The sequence below is a fragment of the Macrotis lagotis genome, chromosome 3 (assembly GCF_037893015.1).
Source record: "Macrotis lagotis isolate mMagLag1 chromosome 3, bilby.v1.9.chrom.fasta, whole genome shotgun sequence".
NCBI lineage: Eukaryota > Metazoa > Chordata > Mammalia > Peramelemorphia > Peramelidae > Macrotis > Macrotis lagotis.
The window spans coordinates 68,049,032-68,067,371 of NC_133660.1; the positions used below are offsets into that span (position 1 = coordinate 68,049,032).

At 34.7% G+C, this 18,340-nt stretch overlaps 1 protein-coding gene across 1 annotated transcript in view; it reads right to left on the reverse strand.

The window, feature by feature from the left end:
- CYP4V2 (cytochrome P450 family 4 subfamily V member 2) overlaps positions 1-18,340 on the reverse strand; it is a 33,323-nt gene that overhangs the window by 9,566 nt on the left and 5,417 nt on the right. The window contains exons 2-7 of the mRNA XM_074228806.1: positions 18,164-18,276; positions 10,678-10,763; positions 9,355-9,545; positions 8,894-8,963; positions 2,733-2,859; positions 252-431 (exon numbers count right to left, since the gene is read on the reverse strand). Coding sequence (XP_074084907.1) covers positions 252-431; positions 2,733-2,859; positions 8,894-8,963; positions 9,355-9,545; positions 10,678-10,763; positions 18,164-18,276 — 767 coding nt within the window. The remainder of the gene's footprint in view (positions 1-251; positions 432-2,732; positions 2,860-8,893; positions 8,964-9,354; positions 9,546-10,677; positions 10,764-18,163; positions 18,277-18,340) is intronic.

The following is an 18,340-nucleotide window of genomic DNA, read 5'->3' on the forward strand; positions in this document are numbered from 1 at the left end:
AGGGGGCAGCTAGGTGGCATAGTGGATAAAGCACCAGCCTTGGAGTCAGGAGTACCTGGGTTCAAATCTGGTCTCAGACACTTAATAATTACCTAGCTGTGTGGCCTTGGGCAAGCCACTTAACCCCATTTGCCTTGCAAAAAAAAAGAAACTGCAGAAAAAATGTGATTATAGGTTTAGAATAATACTGCATATGCTAAGAATCCCTTCAATGGTATTTGGAAAGCCCCAGATATGACACAAAAGCTTACTTCAAACATGAAAGTATCAACTTCTTCCCGAATGTCCTGATGACTTAGTGAGTTCCCATCTTCATCCTTTGTATTTAAAAGCAAGTCCAGAAAAGCCTGCCTCTTGATGGGTTTTGGTTTCATGTCACCATCCTTCTGTGACTCATATTCCTTCATTTGACTGGAGCGTTCTTCAATAACCTTTATAATGGAAAAGAAAAACACTTTCATTTTTATATATTCTACAGTTTAAACAATATTCCTACACAAAGAGTAATGACTTCAAGAAACCCCAAGGAGGAGTACCTGAAAACTTTTTCTTAGAAACTATTCTAAAAAACCACAAATGCATAGGTTTCATCACATTTACCAATTTCCCTAACAAGAGAATACAGCTCTAATATATCAATACAGTCCAATATACATTATTGATTACCAGTAATATATACTAATGCTAGACAGTGGGCAGACAAAGGCAAAAACAAAAGCACCACTCAGTCTCTGTACTCAGGCAATACATTCTACTAGGAAGAAAGAAAGAATGAAAATTTCTATGGAAATATTAATGTGACTACATATAAGGCAAGTAAACTACAGCCAAAATCAAATAAGTCTTGACATCTAAGCACAATCTTTGATGTGACACTATAAGACAGTCCATAAGTCACTTTACTCTCTGTACCTCAGTTTCCTCATTTGTAAACATATTAAACACATTAACATCTAAACACATTAAACAAAAATCTATTAAACTATACACATTAAACTAAACACATACCCATACAGTATACTATATATTTCACAGGATTATTATGAGGAAAACACTTTGTAAATCTTAAAACTTTCAATCAGGTAGTTATGCACATGCATTTTTGTTTCCATGTGTGTATGTATGTTTGTATGCAAATTTGAACAAAAAATATAATGATCAAGGCTGACCATGAAGCATAGAGGAGAAAGTGCACCTCTCTCCCTTCTTAATACAGGTAAGGCATATTCTTTTAGATTTAGTTGATAGGTCAATTTGTTTTCCTTAATTGTCTTTTCCCCATTCTTTTTTATTTTTTTTTTTGTTATAAGAGATGGATCAATGGAGAGGAAAGGAGAAGCTCTATTTGTAAATAAAGATGACATAAAAATAAAAGATATAAATAAACATTTTTAAACAATCTTAAAATTCATTCAGGTCCTATCCCTAACTTTCTGGATTTCCATATCATGTCTTCTCAACTGATAGTTCATCCTGGAACCTGCTTCATCCTCAGCACCTGGTGCCACCTTGCCCTGAAACAGCCTACAAGCTCTGCAGTGTGCTCAGCCTGTATTATGCCTTCAGGAGACCTTTTCCCTTCTCCCACTTTTCTCCTCCCCTCTTTCTCCCTATATTCTTTCTCTGTCTCACCATCTCTCCCTCTCTGTCTCTGTCTTTGTTTCTGTCTCTCTCTGTCTCTCCATATGTCTCTCTGTGTCTCTCTAGCTCCCATCTCTCTATCTGCCTCTTGTCTGTTGGTCTGTCTTCCTTCTTTTGGACCTCCCCGTTAGATATCAACCTCACTAGAATGGAAGGTACTCAAGGACAGGGACTATCTTTCTTTCCATTTCTATTTGTACCCCAAGAATTAGCATAGTTCCTGGCACACTTAATAAAAGGCTTATTTCCTCTCTTTCTTTCTTTCTTCCTTCCTTTCCTTCTTTCCTTCCCCCCCATTCATTTCCTTCAGTTAATAAGATATTAAATAACTCAAGTTCACACCAAGCAGATAAAATCAATTGCTTTTCAATAGAATATCTGTTAACTTTTTACCTAGGTTGCTGATCTAGTACTGTTAGAAAATGGATTAATGAAACTGTCAGCAAATTAAATATATGAAAAAGAAAAACTGACATAAAACATAAATCAAGATAGCAACTACTTCTTTTAGATTAGAATTCACAATAAAATGTATTTAAATATTAAATAGTTCCTGTGTAGTTAAATGTGATTTTTAAATAAAAAGTTAATATGCCACCTCTTGCTCACCCTGCCAAAATCAACTAACATTCAGTTTTTCAGATTCATACATTTTATATAAAGTGAAGTACATTTTAAAAGTATCCCTATCACTTTTTTAGTTGACTCCAATCAGTATATCATTTTGGAGCTTGGATATTTTCTCAGGTAGTACATCATAACTAGAAAATCCAACTTCTATTGCCCCTGAAAACTTTGAGATATATATATATATATATATATATAAAACACATACGCCCCTGCAAAGATTTTATCTCAGTCTATTTAATTTTTATCATCTCCTATAGGATTCAGAATGCTATCAAAATGGAATGGGGGGGGCAGCCAGGTGGCACAGTGATAGAGCACCAGTCAGGATGACCTGACTTCAAATCCAACCCCAGACAATTAATAATTTACCTAGCTGTGTGACCTTGGGCAAGTCACTTAACCCCACTGCCTTGCAAAAAAACAAAAAAAAATGGAATGAGGAGAAGGGAAAAATAACATACTTTATCTGTGAAATCATGTAGGATCTTCAGACTTCTCTTGTGTTCCCATCCTTCTTTAAACAAAAGATAGCACACATCAAACCAAAGCCAAGGCATCTTGATTCTACGAAATATTATATCAGTCATCCTATAATAGAAGATGAAAAAAATCAGCTAAGATTGAGACTAGGACAAAATCCAACAAGAATTCTTCAAAGAATCTATCACATTCCCTTATATATCTTGAATGCTAATTATTTATAATTAATAAGTTATAACTAGGTTATGGATATATGATTATTACAGTTACTAACTTATAGTTACTAAGACAAGGATAAACATGGGGCATCAGGCTGGCACCAGGAAGACTTGAGTTCAAATCTAGCCTCAGACATATACTTGCTATGTGGCCCTGGGCAAGGCAATTAATCTCTGTGTTTCTCAATTTCCCCATGTATAAAATGGGAATAATAGTGACATCTACCTCCCAGGGTTGTCAGGATAACATTTGGAAAGTGTTTTTTTAAATATTAAAGAGCTAACTATAATAGTAATTTTTTTTTTTTGCAAGGCAATGGAATTAAGTGGCTTGCCCAAGATCACACAGCTAGGTAATTATTAAGTGCCTGAGGCCGGAATTGAACCCAGGTACTCCTGACTCCAGGGCCAGTACTCTATCCACTGTGCCACTTAGCTGCCCTTGTAATAGTAATTATTATCATTATTATTTTAAGTTTAGCATTAATGTAGGTTACTTGAAAAGAAGCAACTTCATCCAGAATGTGTTTTCAACAAAAAAATCCATAAATGAAGTCAGTTTATTTTTGTTCAAACTTTTTATAATTAGAATTTGTTTTTGAGAAATCTTACATCATTTTTGAATTATTTTACTTATTGAAAAGGATACATTGGGGCGGCTAGGTGGTGTAGTGGATAAGGCACTGGCCCTGGAGTCAGGAGTACCTGGGTTCAAATCCGGCCTCAGACACTTAATAATTACCTAGCTGTGTGGCCTTGGGCAAGCCACTTAACCCCATTTGCCTTGCAAAAAAAACTAAAAAAAAAAAAGGAAAAAAGAAAAGGATACATTGATAACAATAGTATTTCACAAGGTCATTGTTAGGATTAAATATACAGAAAGGAGTTTGCAAATAATCAAGCTATAAATAAATGTCATGCAAAATCTTTATTAGTATTGTCTCATTCTTTTTGTGAAGATTAAGATAGAAATGACTCACTTCTGAAAGCCAAGATGGCAGAGTAAATAGTAAATTGCTATAATTAGCTCATATTCATCTCCAAACCATTTTAGGAAGAAAGGAAGAGAGGGAGGAAGAAAAAAACTGGAAATCAAAATCTTGTAAAAATGAATCCTAAAAATTGCTCTGACTTGTAATTAGGAAAAACAAAGTTCTATTTTAAAAAGATAAAAATTACTCAAACAAATTATCATCATTGTCGTCATCATCATCATCATCATCATCATTGTCCCATGCTCATCTTTTTCCAATGAGGTTCACATAGAAATGGACCTGAGACAAGGCACCATTTTGTTTTTATTCTTTTATATTTAATGTTTTCTCAACAATTGCACAGGTAGTTAAAATAACTGCTTTTTAAAGTTGAATAAAAGTATTAGGAAACAAGGAGTTTAGACCCTGTGGGACTCACTGAAGACATATTTGGCATAGAAGTAGTAGCAGATAGATCACAGGGACAATGGGCACCTCATCCTACTCCCATGTGAATTTGACCTCTCCTGCTATGTCATTATACTTTTGAAGTTTTTCATTCTATGTAGTTTGAAAATAACGAATATGTGGGATGACAATCAATTAGAAATATTACTCTTAAATTTTTATGAATCAATGTATATTTAACAAATTGTGGTCAACCATTAAGCCTATGTTTCAAGACTGGTATAATCTTTTGACTAAATTATCAAGATGTTTTAGATGCTATTTATTGCAACTGTCAGTTCATAAAAGATTGATAGATTCTGATAAATAAGGCCACCATGTTTTTCCCAATCATTCAACAGATTTTTTAAATTTTTTTTAGAATTTTTACTTAAGGAGCAATGGGATTAAGTGACTTGTCCAAGGTCACACATCTAGGCAATTATTAAGTGTCTGAGACTGGATTTGAACTCAGGTCCTCCTGACTCCAGGGCCAGTGCTCTATCCACTATGCCACCTAGCTGCCCTAGTAAACAGATTTTTATAGCCTTCACTGATATGTACCAATAGATTTTCCAGTAGATTTTCACAGTCTTCAGTGATATGTAGCAAAATTTCTATTATTTCCCCACAAAGCAGACAGCAATCACTAAGTTTAGTCTCTGTATGGATAACCCTTCTTTAATTCCTGGGATCAATGACCTGGTCATGAATTGCCATCATGAAACCTTTTGCTCTCACAAATAGGTGTACATGACTTAGTCTTTGTTTTCCATGTTTTTGTTTACACTGTTGGTTGAGTGCATGTGGATGCTGCCCAAGGAAGGCTTTCTGATTCTTTTCTTAGTTTTAATCAAGGTAAACCACTTTCAGATACACTTAATTAAGGTTTTGACCTGCTTCTTCTGTGTTTTGGGAAAAATCTAATCTGAATACTATTCCCCTTTATGAGTGAGGAAGAATTAAACATTCTATCTTAAGATGAGTTTCTGGGACAGCTAGGTGGTGCAGTGGATAGAGCAACAATCCTGGAGTCAGGAGGACCTGAGTTCAAATCCGACCTCAGACATTTAATAGCTGTGTGACCTTGGCTAAGTCACTTAACTCCATTGCCTTACAAAAACTAAAAAAGAGAGAGAGAGAGAGAGATGAGGTTCTGAGTTCTAAGATGGCTTCTGAGTTTCTTAATACAGTACAGATTTTAATAAAATATTTTTCAAATCCTATCCTAATTTGCTATTGTCTATCCATTTTGCATATGGATTAAAGTTAGTTTCTCTTTATGTGCATCCCATTGAGTGCTTTTGTTATCATTATATTATTTTTATTACTAATAAATCATGACAAAGACTCATTTGATTCTTGGTCTCATTATAGATGAGTGGAAATAAACATAAAACTAATTTTCACAGTAAATGTTTTTATACATTAATTATATGTGACTATTTTAAGTATGTGTGTGTATGTATAAATATGTTTCTGTGTTATTATGCCTTTCAAAACAATCTCATTTTAGGGTTGTGCATGATAGTATAGCAATATAGCCTTGTTTTTTTCCTGAAATGAGACTAAGATGAAAATAATAAGGTTCTTACTGACTGACCAACCTAAGGATCTACAAGTTATATATCTGTAGAAATAGAGAATTCACAGAAATTGATGGAGAAAGGTGAGGAGAGGAGAATCAGGATTAAAATCTAGCCACTATGAGACTACCTCTCTCAACGACCATAACTGCCTCATTTATTCTAGAGATGCTGGAAGATTTGAGATTTCTAGAAAAGCTAGATGGAAACTTAGAGATCATTTAATCCAATCCCTTCATTTTCCATGAAAGCCATAGGTCAGAGAGTCTATGTGCATCATAGGTCAGCAGTTAGTATCAGATCTGGTCACTGACCCCATGCATTTAATCGAATGCCAAGTTCAATGCCCTTTCCATTACTTAGAGATTATCTAACATTTGAAAAAATGGTCTTTTCTGTGAAAATTCTGGATAAGCTATTGCAGATATGAAGCAAAATGTGCTTCCTGAACTTTTATTGTTTCAACTTTTTGAGGAAGAAAAATTATCTTTAAAAAATGACTGATTCTATTTTGGAGGTACTCATTTCACTGTCACAGTGAACTATCAGGAAACAATCAGGAACAATCAGGAAAAGCCTGCTTCTATAAATTGTGGCCTAAGATCTTTTAAAATTGTTTATTTTGATAAATCTATTTAAATATAATTGGTTCCCTTTATACTTTTATGTATTCCAATTAATATGTTTAAAAACATGGTTCTGAAAAGGATTTTGAAACATAAGCTTCATTTGACAGCCATAGGGTCCATGTTAGGAGTTCCTGCTCTAACTCTACTAAAGCAATTTTCCTAACACACAGGGCTGATCACACCTTTCCCCTATCAAAAAAACAATGATTCCATCATCCTAATAAGGTCACTCTTCTGCTCAAGGACTTTATTGGCTTCCCACTGTCCACTAAAGAAAGTATGAATTCTTTAGCCTATAGTTAAGGACCTCACAAGTCTGACTGCACCAGTCTTATCTTGGACAGTTCCCCTAGAGTTATTCTATGTTGCTTACAGAATGGGATGCTCACCATCTTCCAGTCTTGCCTGACCCTTTCTCTTCTGAGTCACGTTTCCAGGGCTTCAATTTTCTCATCTGAAAATAAGAGACTTGGACTAGCTAGCCTCTGGGGTTTCTTCCAGGTTTAGACATATGATCCCATGATCCATTTTTGGTATGTACACTTCTTCATTCCTACTTCATCCTACCACATTACAACTGTTAAAATGTCTGCCTTCCCTTGGTATCTAGGATAGGTGATCAAATAGCAACCCTTTCCTTCAGGAAGCTTCCCCTGATTGCCTCAACTAATCTCTCCTCCTCAAAATTTATTTTTCCAGAATATAATTTTTATTAAAGTTTTTATAATTAATAGAAAGTTATTCCCATTCTTCCATTCCCATTGAAAACACGAAAATGAAAAGAAAAACAAATTCCTGTAACAAATAAGGAGTCAAGCAAAAGAAATTTTCTCACTGGTTACATTAAAAAAAAATGTATCACATTTTGCACCCTGAATCCTTACCTAAATTTCTCATAACACTTTGTCCTGACCTTTCCTTTGCATTTATCACATTCTTTATTTAATAGCTATCTCATTGCCCCATTTGCATCATAAGATTTTTGAGTAAAAAGGTAGTATCTTATTTAATCCTGGTATTCCCAGGGTTTAGTAGTTTCTCTTCCTCATCTCTCCTTTCCATTCAAATCCTGTGAATTCTCTGCTTCAAAATGAATAGTCACATTATTTTCATCTTAGATGCATTACAGGATTATATAATATACTATGTGTACTAACAGTCAGAATCCTAAAATAAGATCTCTTTGAAAGACAAACACACACACACACACACACACACACACACACACACACATACACTTATACCTGGAACCAAGATAATACTTGTTAATCAGTCAACAAGTATTTATGTAGTACGTATTGCAACTTGATGCAAAGATTAAAAAAAAACAGTCCTTGTTCTCATGGAGCTTATATTCTAAGGAGAGAGACAATTTATACACTTATAACTATGTACATAATATGGAATATGTAGGTATGCAATATGTAGGAGCATCTAGGTGGTCCAGGGATAGAGTGCCAGGTCTAGAATTAGGAAGATTTATCTTTCTGAATTCATAGCTGATGGGTGACCCTGGGCAAGTCATTTAATCATATTTGCCTCCATATCCTTATCTGTAAAATGAGCTGGAGAATGAAATGGCAAAACACTCTTGTATTTCTGCCAAGAAAACCCCAAATGGAAGAGTCAAACATGACTGAAACAGCTGAATAAAAGATTCTGTTTGGAAAGGTAATTAAGTGGAGCTGCAGAGAGAATGCCAGACTTGAGGTATAGGAAAACCTGAACTAATTCTGCCTCAAACTCAGTTCTCTTAACTTCTGTGCCTCAGTTTCCTCATCTGTAAAATGGGGAAAATAAAAGCACTTATCTCACATACAGATGTAAGAGTCAAGTGAGATAACATGCCAAGTGTTCTGCAAACCTTAAAGTGCTATACAAATGTTAGCTATTATTACATATATGTATATATATATGTATATAATGTGTATATACTATATATGTATCATATATTTATACAGCCTATGTGCAGCCTTTGAGAACCCAGGGTCACCTCCACTCCAGAAGGAAACGTTGAAGGAAGGGCAGTTGGGGGTGGGGGTGGCAAAACAATAAATAATACATTGTTCTTAGAAGAAATAGTAGATACCAGAAACTTAAGCAATTTCATAAAATAAATTTAAAATACTTAAATTAAAAAATATTAATTCAATATGCAGGCATACTAAGGACCCAAAAGAATGTCAAAAAAGGAAATGTCACATACATGATTAAAAGATCACTACTGGCACTGACTTTAAAAAGCTTAATAAATAATAATCTTTGAAAACTCAAAGATATCTATTTACCTAAAAACTGAGCGGACATACTCAGAATCACCATTGGCCTGGGCACCAATATTTTTACCCATAGCAGTTTCTAGAAAAATGGAAGAAAACACCTGAGTTAGATTCATGAGAACATCCATCAATTGAGTGGGGAGCAGGAGTGGTTTGATGATTTACTATTTTAAAAATTTTGTAAAGTTTATTATGTTTTTCATTTGTCCTTTGCCTTCCATGTTCCCTTCTCTTCCCTTCCTTTATTCACTCCACCCTCTTTTCTCCCTCCTCCTCTTTCCTGTTTCTCCTTTTCTTTTGTCTTTCCATCTGTCTCCTACCGGTCCCAGGAGTGAATATAAATTGAGGAGAGAACCCCCAGATGAATTGGTGTTATAATCACCCAGTTCTGAGTCAATATCATGCTAGGTCCAGTGACCTAGGCTTCCCCCATATCTGATTACCATAATTAAACAATAATAAGAACTTACCACAGATTATGTCTAAGGCACAAAGAGTAATGTCAAGAAAACAGTTAAAAGCTTCTTGGTCAACGTGTTTTTCAAGCTTATTGATTAAGACATTAGCTTGTTCATTCATGACATCTAAAAATTCTTCCAGAATCGTGAAATGAAAGGTTGGGGTCAGCATTTTTCTCCTAGACCGCCATTTGCTTCCAGTACTAGAAATTTGTTACAAATAAGAAGGGGGGGGGAAAGCAATGAATCTCAGAAATTTTGTTAAACTTTTTGATCTGGAGTTCAAATTTAATAACTAATCTATTATAATTAATCTATTGATAATAAATATATAATTAATGTAATTAATAATTAATCTATAGATACTTAAATGTTTTATAAGAATTTCAATGAGTCAATCATAATATTTTTATAACCATGATACATAAAATTTTTTTATAAAATAATACTGAATGATTCTAGAACCTTCAGAAATATAAGGTTTTATTGTCTTATCAGCCATGCAGTCCTAGAATGCCCTGACCTTGTTAAATTCTGCACCTTTCCTTAAAGACCTAACCCTTGGGCGGCTAGGTGGCATAGTGGATAAAGCACCAGCCTTGGAGTCAGGAGTACCTGGGTTCAAATCAGTCTCAGACACTTAATAATTACCTAGCTGTGTGGCCTTGGGCAAGCCACTTAACCCCATTTGCCTTGCAAAAAACCTAAAAAAAAAAAAAGACCTAACCCTCCAGGCTACCAAATCCATGAAGCTTTCCCTGATTTTCTGTCTACTAACTACTTTCCCCTTCTGATATCATAGAGTAGCTGGTTTTGTTCCTTTCTGGAAAATATCATATTTTTACACATTTACATCTTTTACAAATTTTTTGATAGTGATATCTTTGCCTCTACTGGATCCTAAATTCCATATTGGCAAAGAAGTAGCCTGAAAATTACTTATCTATGTAACACAGAGACTTGTATACAGTAGACACTTAAAAATTTCTATTGAATTTTAATATAGTGTTAATCTATAGAAATATTACAATTTAAATATTTTATGTTAATTGCCATTGAAAAAACTCCTTAATTTGAGATGGACAAGATATCTAAAATCTCAGAAGTCCAAAATACATTTAATTTAGATTCATAACTATAAAATTAATCTATAAAAATGAGTAGTGTTTTTAAAACATGGTTGTAGCAGTTACATTATATATTGAATATCTGAATAGTAAAGACTTCATAATTATCACAAGAACTTTCTTCATAAAAACTTTAAGGTAGATAATGGTAACTTCTGAAATACTCAATTCTCAAAGAAATAGGATTGATATCTTTACATTAGAATACCTTGTAAGGAGTCCAAGACCAAGCCAGGGTTCCAGGAACTTATACATGCAGGATTTGTCTATTTGCTTTGAACTTGATAAAAGTGCCTTAGGAAAGAAAAAAAAGGAAAGAAAAATGTGTTTCAGATTACAGATAGCTTAGGAGAGAGTGGTGGAGTGGCCTTGGATTCTGGAAGACCTCAGTTACAACTTTGCTCTTATAGTAGCTGTGTGGCCCGTCATTTAACCACTCATTCCTCCCACAAAATTCTGTGAGACCAAAAATGACCCAGGAGTCAATTATACTATGTGAGTAGAGGGAATTTCTTCTCCCAGAATTCTTTACATCAATGAAACCATAGGCCTAACTCAAAACTATACATCGATGATGCAGTCTGGACTCTCATCCAAAGGGTAAAATGTGAAGAACACCCTTTCCCTATACTGGATCCTGAATTAGGTAGAAGATGAAACTTAAGGAAATTAGGATACAAATTTTACATTAAACAATGAATAAATGGTACATCAAGAATAGGGATCTCCACCTAACTGGGGCAGTCTAAGATTACAATTGTTCCTGTTACAATCATAATTCTCTACTTCTAATCAATTTACATCTCAAGAGTAGTTGGTAGTCAATTTACATCTCCACCCAATTTCTTTCTGTTAACATTCACAATTCTCTCCATCTTTCCCCTGCATCTTTGATACAGACCTGTGTTTGTGCATGTGTGTGTATCTATACACGTGCATATGCACAAACAATAGATTGATGGCTAGATTAATTATTTTTAAATTGATATTAATTTGTGATTTCATTGGCAAAGTGAATTCAGATGTGAGAGTTCTTCCAATATAAGACCATAACCAAGACCATACAATCGCCCAGTTCTGACTATTATGCAGCCTTAGTCTTAGAGAGTTTTCTTGTGTCTTGAGAGGATAAGTGAGTCATGCAACCAGAAAGAGTTAGAGGCAGGATTTGAACCTAGGTTTTTCTGGGCTTCAAAGCGAGCTTAGAGGCTGACTCTACACAGATTCTTGCTACACTGCTCTCCCTCCAACTCCTTTGTCACTCTCTCTTTGTCTCTGTTTCCTTCTCTCTCTCTCTCTCTCTCTCTCTCTCTCTCTCTCTCTCTCTCTCTCTCTCTCTCTCTCTCTCTCTCTCCCCTCCTTTCCTCTCTCCCTTTACCTCACCCTTATTTCTCTCATTTTTCTGTCTCTCCTTTCCTCTCTCTCCCCTCTCCCTCCCTTCATCCTCTCCCCTCTGCCCCCTCTCTCTATATAAAATACAAATATAATTATAAATGTATCATAAATAATATATATTATATGTACAGATAGTGGGAAAGCATGGAGGCTGTTTTAAATGCTAAAACATATATATATGGCAGTTTAAAACTAAAACAAAAATGATAGGTCAAAGTCTAGAGGCAATTTATTAATTTAGGGGCACAATTTCAGATTTCTCTCCAATATTTAATCAGTTCACAGTTCCACCAACAGTGAATTCACATCTCAGTTTTTCCAAAGCCCTTCCAACATCTGTGTCTGTCTGATGACATTTGTGTCTGATGACAGTCATCCCTAGGGCAAAGTGAGTAGATGTTACATGATAAATTATTATATATATATATATATATATATATATATATATATATATATATATATATATACCTTTATAAAAGAAATAGCAAGTTGTACATAATAGATTTGTAGTTTCATTCACAGGAATTTCTATTCCACTATGTTATATAAATACTTGTTTTATTTCTTAAGTTCAGAATAAAATAAATGAAAATATTAAAACTTTATAATATTGAAGTATTATAAAATGCTTTCAAGTACAAATGAATATTTACATTTATTTCAGGTTGTTCTCAGACTATCTTTGCTGAGTAAAAAGTCTTTGGAAGTTGCCATGAAGCTAAAAAGGATTACAGCAATACACTGTGTACTCAGAATAGCTATGAACAAAGGGTCTGAAGGCCTAAAGGCCTAAAGCAGCTGATGATATATTTTGGCCAAGGCATTTCATAAAGAACCTAAAGGAGGAGACTTGGGAACCTGGAAGCTCATTCAGGAAAACTGGACTCCTTTATTAAAGAATTCCTTAGAAAAAGTTTTTTCTTAGAACCTTAATGGCATAGCTTTGTATCTTAAACAGTTAAAAATAATAAAAATTAAAGGAAACCATATGTCTAAAGCACATTAAAGCTTACAAAGCACTTTCCTCACAATGATCTCCATATAGTAGTGTCAAGTTATGAAACCCATTTTACAGGTGAAGAAACTGAGATCCAAAGAAGTCAAGGGATCTTTCCAAGGTCACACATTAATAGCAAGACTTGGTATCTGACTCAAAACCCAATGCCCTTTGCTGTACACTGGACTGACTGGCCCATAAGGCATCAATAGGATTTTGAGAACATGTTTGTTTGACCCAGAGTTCTTTTAGAGTACTCAGAGTGCTTTCAATAGTTTTGACAAGTAAGTGTCGGTGAGGGCCAAGAGACAGTTTGGCCCCTTTATCTGGGTTGTTTTTTAACATGTGGCCTAATACTCTGAAATATAATATGTTGCCAAAATGAAATAATTCCCCCACTAAAAAAAAGTTGTTTTGATTTTGTTTCGCTGTTTGTTTCTGATGAGAAGCATCAAAGCATTTATATGTGTATGTGCATGCGTGTGTCTGTGTGTGTGTGTCTCAGTCTCAGACCACATGACATTTGAGAGTTTTATGTCTTACCTCTGATTTTTGAAGAGGTCAGTGAAAAATTAAGAACTCTAAAAAGTTAGGCAGTTGTCCACACTGATCAGAAGTAACTCTGCTGGGGTTTTTTGTAAGACTCTATAGAGATTTTAGAAATCTTTCATGTGGGTCTATTTTCAAAAGAAAAAAATTGTTTTACACAGTTTTGCAAATATCTATGATTTCTTTTATATCAGGAGACAGCTAGATTTTTTTATCTCCTGCATACAATCTGTTGCAATAGATTGGTTGAAGTATATGATATGACGTATAATATATGGATATGCAGTTGGAAAGGAAAGGAGTATTTTAAACAGAAAATAATGTAAATGTTATTAGGAAAATAGTTCTGAGAGGTTCTCAGAAATCCCCAGGTCATATTTTTGATAAACAAAATATCAGCATAAGAAAATAAGGAAGATACAAAAGGGACCAGGCTGGGAAGAAGGAAGGAAGGAAGGAAGGAAGGAAGGAAGGAAGGAAGGAAGGAAGGAAGGAAGGAAGGAAGGAAGGAAGGAAGGGAAGGAAAAAGAACATTTATTAAGTGCCTAGTCAGGTGCCAATTGCTATGCTAAATATCTTTCCAAGTGTTATATCATTTGATCTTCACAACAACCCATCAACATTTATATAGTTTCTTGCATACTAGGCACACAGCTAAGCTAATCCTTTACAATTATTATCTTATTTGACGCTCACAACAACCCTGAGAGGTTGGATATCCCCATTTTCAGATGAAAAAGCTGAGTCAAATAGAAGTTAAGTGACTTACCCAGGGTCACAGCAAAGGTCAGATTTGAACAAGGGTCCCCTGAAACCTGGGGTCATCTAGGTGGCACTGTGGATAAAGTGCTGGACCTAAAGTCAGGAAGACTTCATGAGTTTAAATCCAGCCTCAAATACTTACTAGCTATGTGACCCTGGGCAAGTCATTTTACCCAGTTATTTCATTTTCCTCATCTATAAAATGGGTTGGGAAAGGAATGGAAAACTACTCCAGTATCTTTGCCAAGAAAACTCCAAACAAGATCACAAAGAGTTGGACATGAATGAGAAATGACTAAACAAATCCCTGATTCCAGATAGAGTTCTCTATCTCCTGCATTACGTAGCTGCTTCATATAGATTGGAGGTGAACAACTGCTTTTACTATATACTAGCTGTGCCTCAATGCCATATAAACTATGGACAAGTTGCTGAGTTGCAAAGGTGGTAGTAGCTTCCACTTATTCTCAGATCCATGGATTTTCTTCCACTTTCTATAACAAAATCCAATGAGGTAAGAAGTACAAGAATTATATCCATTTAGAAGATAAAATGACAAATAAGGCAAGATTGCCACAAATGACCTCCTACAATCACTTTTCTTATTGTCCATCACCTAGAAAAATATGTATCAAAGACTGATAGCCTACATGAGAGATCACTTAAAAATTTAGGGAAATTAATGCATAAAGAATAAAATTGAGATGTATGTCCTAAGGTTAGGTAGGACAATTTGACGGTTGTCTACAAATATGTGAAGGACTGTTATATGGAAAGGGAAATACACTTACTTCTGTTAGCCCCATAAAGGAAAAAAGTGGCAAAGAAGCAGAATAGAGATTCTCCTCACTATAGGTCTTCAAGGCTTACAGAACTTGATGATTACTTATTGAATATTCTGCTGAAGGAATTCAGTTAGGGCTTTTGCTTAGACTAGATCAAAGATCTTAACTGTTTTTGTTTCATTGTTGCTGTTGTTGTTAAGTTGTTTCAGTTGTGTCTGACACTTCATGACCCCATTTTGGGTTTTCTTAAGATACTGGAGTGGTTTGCCATTATCTACTCCAGCTCATTTTACAGATGAGGGAACTGAGGTAAATAGGATTAAGTGACTACTCTAGGTTCACTCAGCTCCTAAGTGTCTGAGGCCAAATTTGAACTCAGATTTTCTTTTCTCCATAAAAGAAAATTTTGGCAGTTTCAGAATGATATTTAAAATGTAGGTTTAAAAAGGAAACCAATTATATTGAAATAGATATTTTTAAAATACCTTTCTTAAGCTTTACTCCCCTCAACATACTCTGTGACCCAGTGCACTGGTCTCCTTGCTATTCGTCACATATAATGCTCTGTTTCCTGAAACCATCCATCTTCACTGGCTATCTCCCATATCTGGAATTTTCTTCCTTCTCTTCCCTACCTCCTTGCATCCTTCAATCCTAAACAAAACCACAACTTCCTGGACCCTCTTAATGAGAGAACCATCCCTCTGAGATTATCTCCAATTTATCCTAAATATATCTTTTTTTTTATATATAGCTGTTTGACTGTTATCTCCCCTGTTAGACTGTAAGCTCCTAGAGGGTAGGGGAGATTTTTTTGTGCTTGTTGTTTTTGTTTTTCTGTATATACTCACTACTTAGCACCATGGTACATGTTTAATAGTAGATATTTAATGAATGCTAGTAGATTTGACTTATTCTCAGACACCAGATTAAGAACACTTGCATTAAATAGTCCCTTATGTCTTTGACATTCTATAAGCCTCTCAAAGCCTGTATCATCAGAGATGAAATGTTAACCCTGGTATTCTCAGTTTGAAAAACAACACTCTGTCTTGTATGCATTGCTCCATAAAAAATGTGGAGGGCAAAATTTTCAAATATAATACTTCTGGTTTAAGTAAATTGAGAAACAGTATTCCACCAATCTTTCATTTGGCTGCTAAAAATGTATAATTAACTTAATTTATACTTGAAGAAAAGTGAACTGAGAAATCAAGCTATGGTTACACAGGGATTTGAACTATTTAGTCACAAATCTCTATTTTCTCATTTTCATTCTTTACTAAATCACATTTTCAAACTATAAAAAGTGTTTCAGAACATCTGTCCCATCAGACTCAAAGTTCCTTAGAATTAGACAGCAAATGATATAAAGAATAAAGCTACAGATCTGGAATCAGGAAAAAACAAGTTCATACTAGCTATATGAGCTTGATCAAATCACTTAACCTCAACTTCTTCAACTGTAAATGAGAATAATTATTAGCACCAACTTCCCAGGGTTATTATGAGGGTGAAATTAAATAACATTTGTAAAGTTCTCAGTACAATATCTGGCTCATAGTATATACTTAACTAAAGCTTATTTACTGAATAATTACAATAAATAATCAATTTAATATGATTCTCCCAAATTGATATGTATAAAATTATAATTTGTTAAATGTTTATATATAAAGATTAAGACAATATATCAATAAATAGCATGAATAATTTGTATTTTATAAAAGCCCATTCCCTCTCTTTAAAATGACAAATGCTAAAAAAGAAATAAAGAAATAAAGAAATAAAATGACAAATGTTTTAAGAAGATGAAGATTATTAGAGATAGAACTGAAATGGAGAGAAAGGAATACAGAGGTAATCCTGAGAGAGAAAGAGAGAATGGGGAGAGGAAAGAAAAAGACTTTTCTGTTTATGCACTTTCTGAGCAAGTATGGTGGACTGTAATGCAAGGTTTGGAGGACCTGCTGATTTCTTGGTCTCTGTATTCCTGAGGTGAAGTGAGCTAGACCAGTTGGGTGATAGAGCTAAGTCAAAACATCAATATGTTGAGCCCCAGTGATCTATCAAGTTGCTTAAAGAGGCCCTGAACCCGGGGCGGCTAGGTGGCGCAGTGGATAAAGCACCAGCCCTGGAGTCAGGAGTACCTGGGTTCAAATCCGGCCTCAGACACTTAAAAATTACCTAGCTCTGTGGCCTTGGCCAAGCCACTTAACCCCATTTGCCTTTCAAAAAACCTAAAAAAAAGTAAAATAAAATAAAAAATAAAAAAAGAGGCCTGAACCAGGCCAGGATGGAAATATGGAGTATATATCAAAGTTTCCATGCTGATCAGGGTGGAATTAGGACCATGGATGGCTGCTGTACTTCTGGTCTGGGCAAAATAAACTCCAATCTTAAAAACTAAATAACAATTCTAAAGGCTGTCTATCTAAATTAACTATAATCTCCTTAGATTTGAATGCTAGTAAATTAAAGGACTATGCCTTTTCATAGCAATAGCAACCAAAAAAAACGGAAATAAAGAAATCTCATTTTAGAATATTTCATTGATTTTTTTTTCTAATTGAAAGTATCATGACTGATGTTCATACACAAATACACATGAACACAAAGAAAAAGTACTAAGTCTTGAGTTGAAAGACATGTCTAAATTTTTTTCTATAATAAAGGCAGCTAGATAGGGTAGGGGATAGAGCCCTTTACTAGCAGTTAGAAAGACCTGAGTTCAAATCCAACTGTAGACACAGTGTGACCCTGGGCAAGTCAGTTAGCATCTCTGAGCCTCAATTTCCTCTTCTGTAAAATGGGGAAGTTATTCTGCCTAGCTCCAGGCTTTTGGAGATAAAATAAGATAATGTTCGTGAAATTTCAAAGTACTATATAGATGATACTATTATTATTTTTAATAATACTATCTAACTGGTAGTAGATAATACTTCCTAGTATTATTTACCATCTAACTAGTATTATCTAATTGGTTGAACATACTGTCTAGTTGAATTTAGACAACTCATATCACATCTCCAGAGAGCCAGAATAGTTGCTTCCCAGTATCCCCATATCGATGCTGCAGTGTATTAAAAGATACTTTTAAAAACATAAGTAATGAACCAAATAGCAGAGAGCATTTCTGATAGGTATTTCATTAGGATTCAACAGGTTCTTCAAATTACATGTTTCTGTTTGAAATATAAACTCACCTCCACATTATCAGCATGATACAATGCAACCATGGGCACTGGTCCTAGCCACAATTTTAGCAGTGGTTCCTGTCTGTATTCTTCAGAATAGTAAACAATCTGTTCAAAAAATTCTGGGAAATAAATGTTTTCAGTTAAAATTCAGTCAATAAGAGCATTTGGGTAATTAAATGTTTG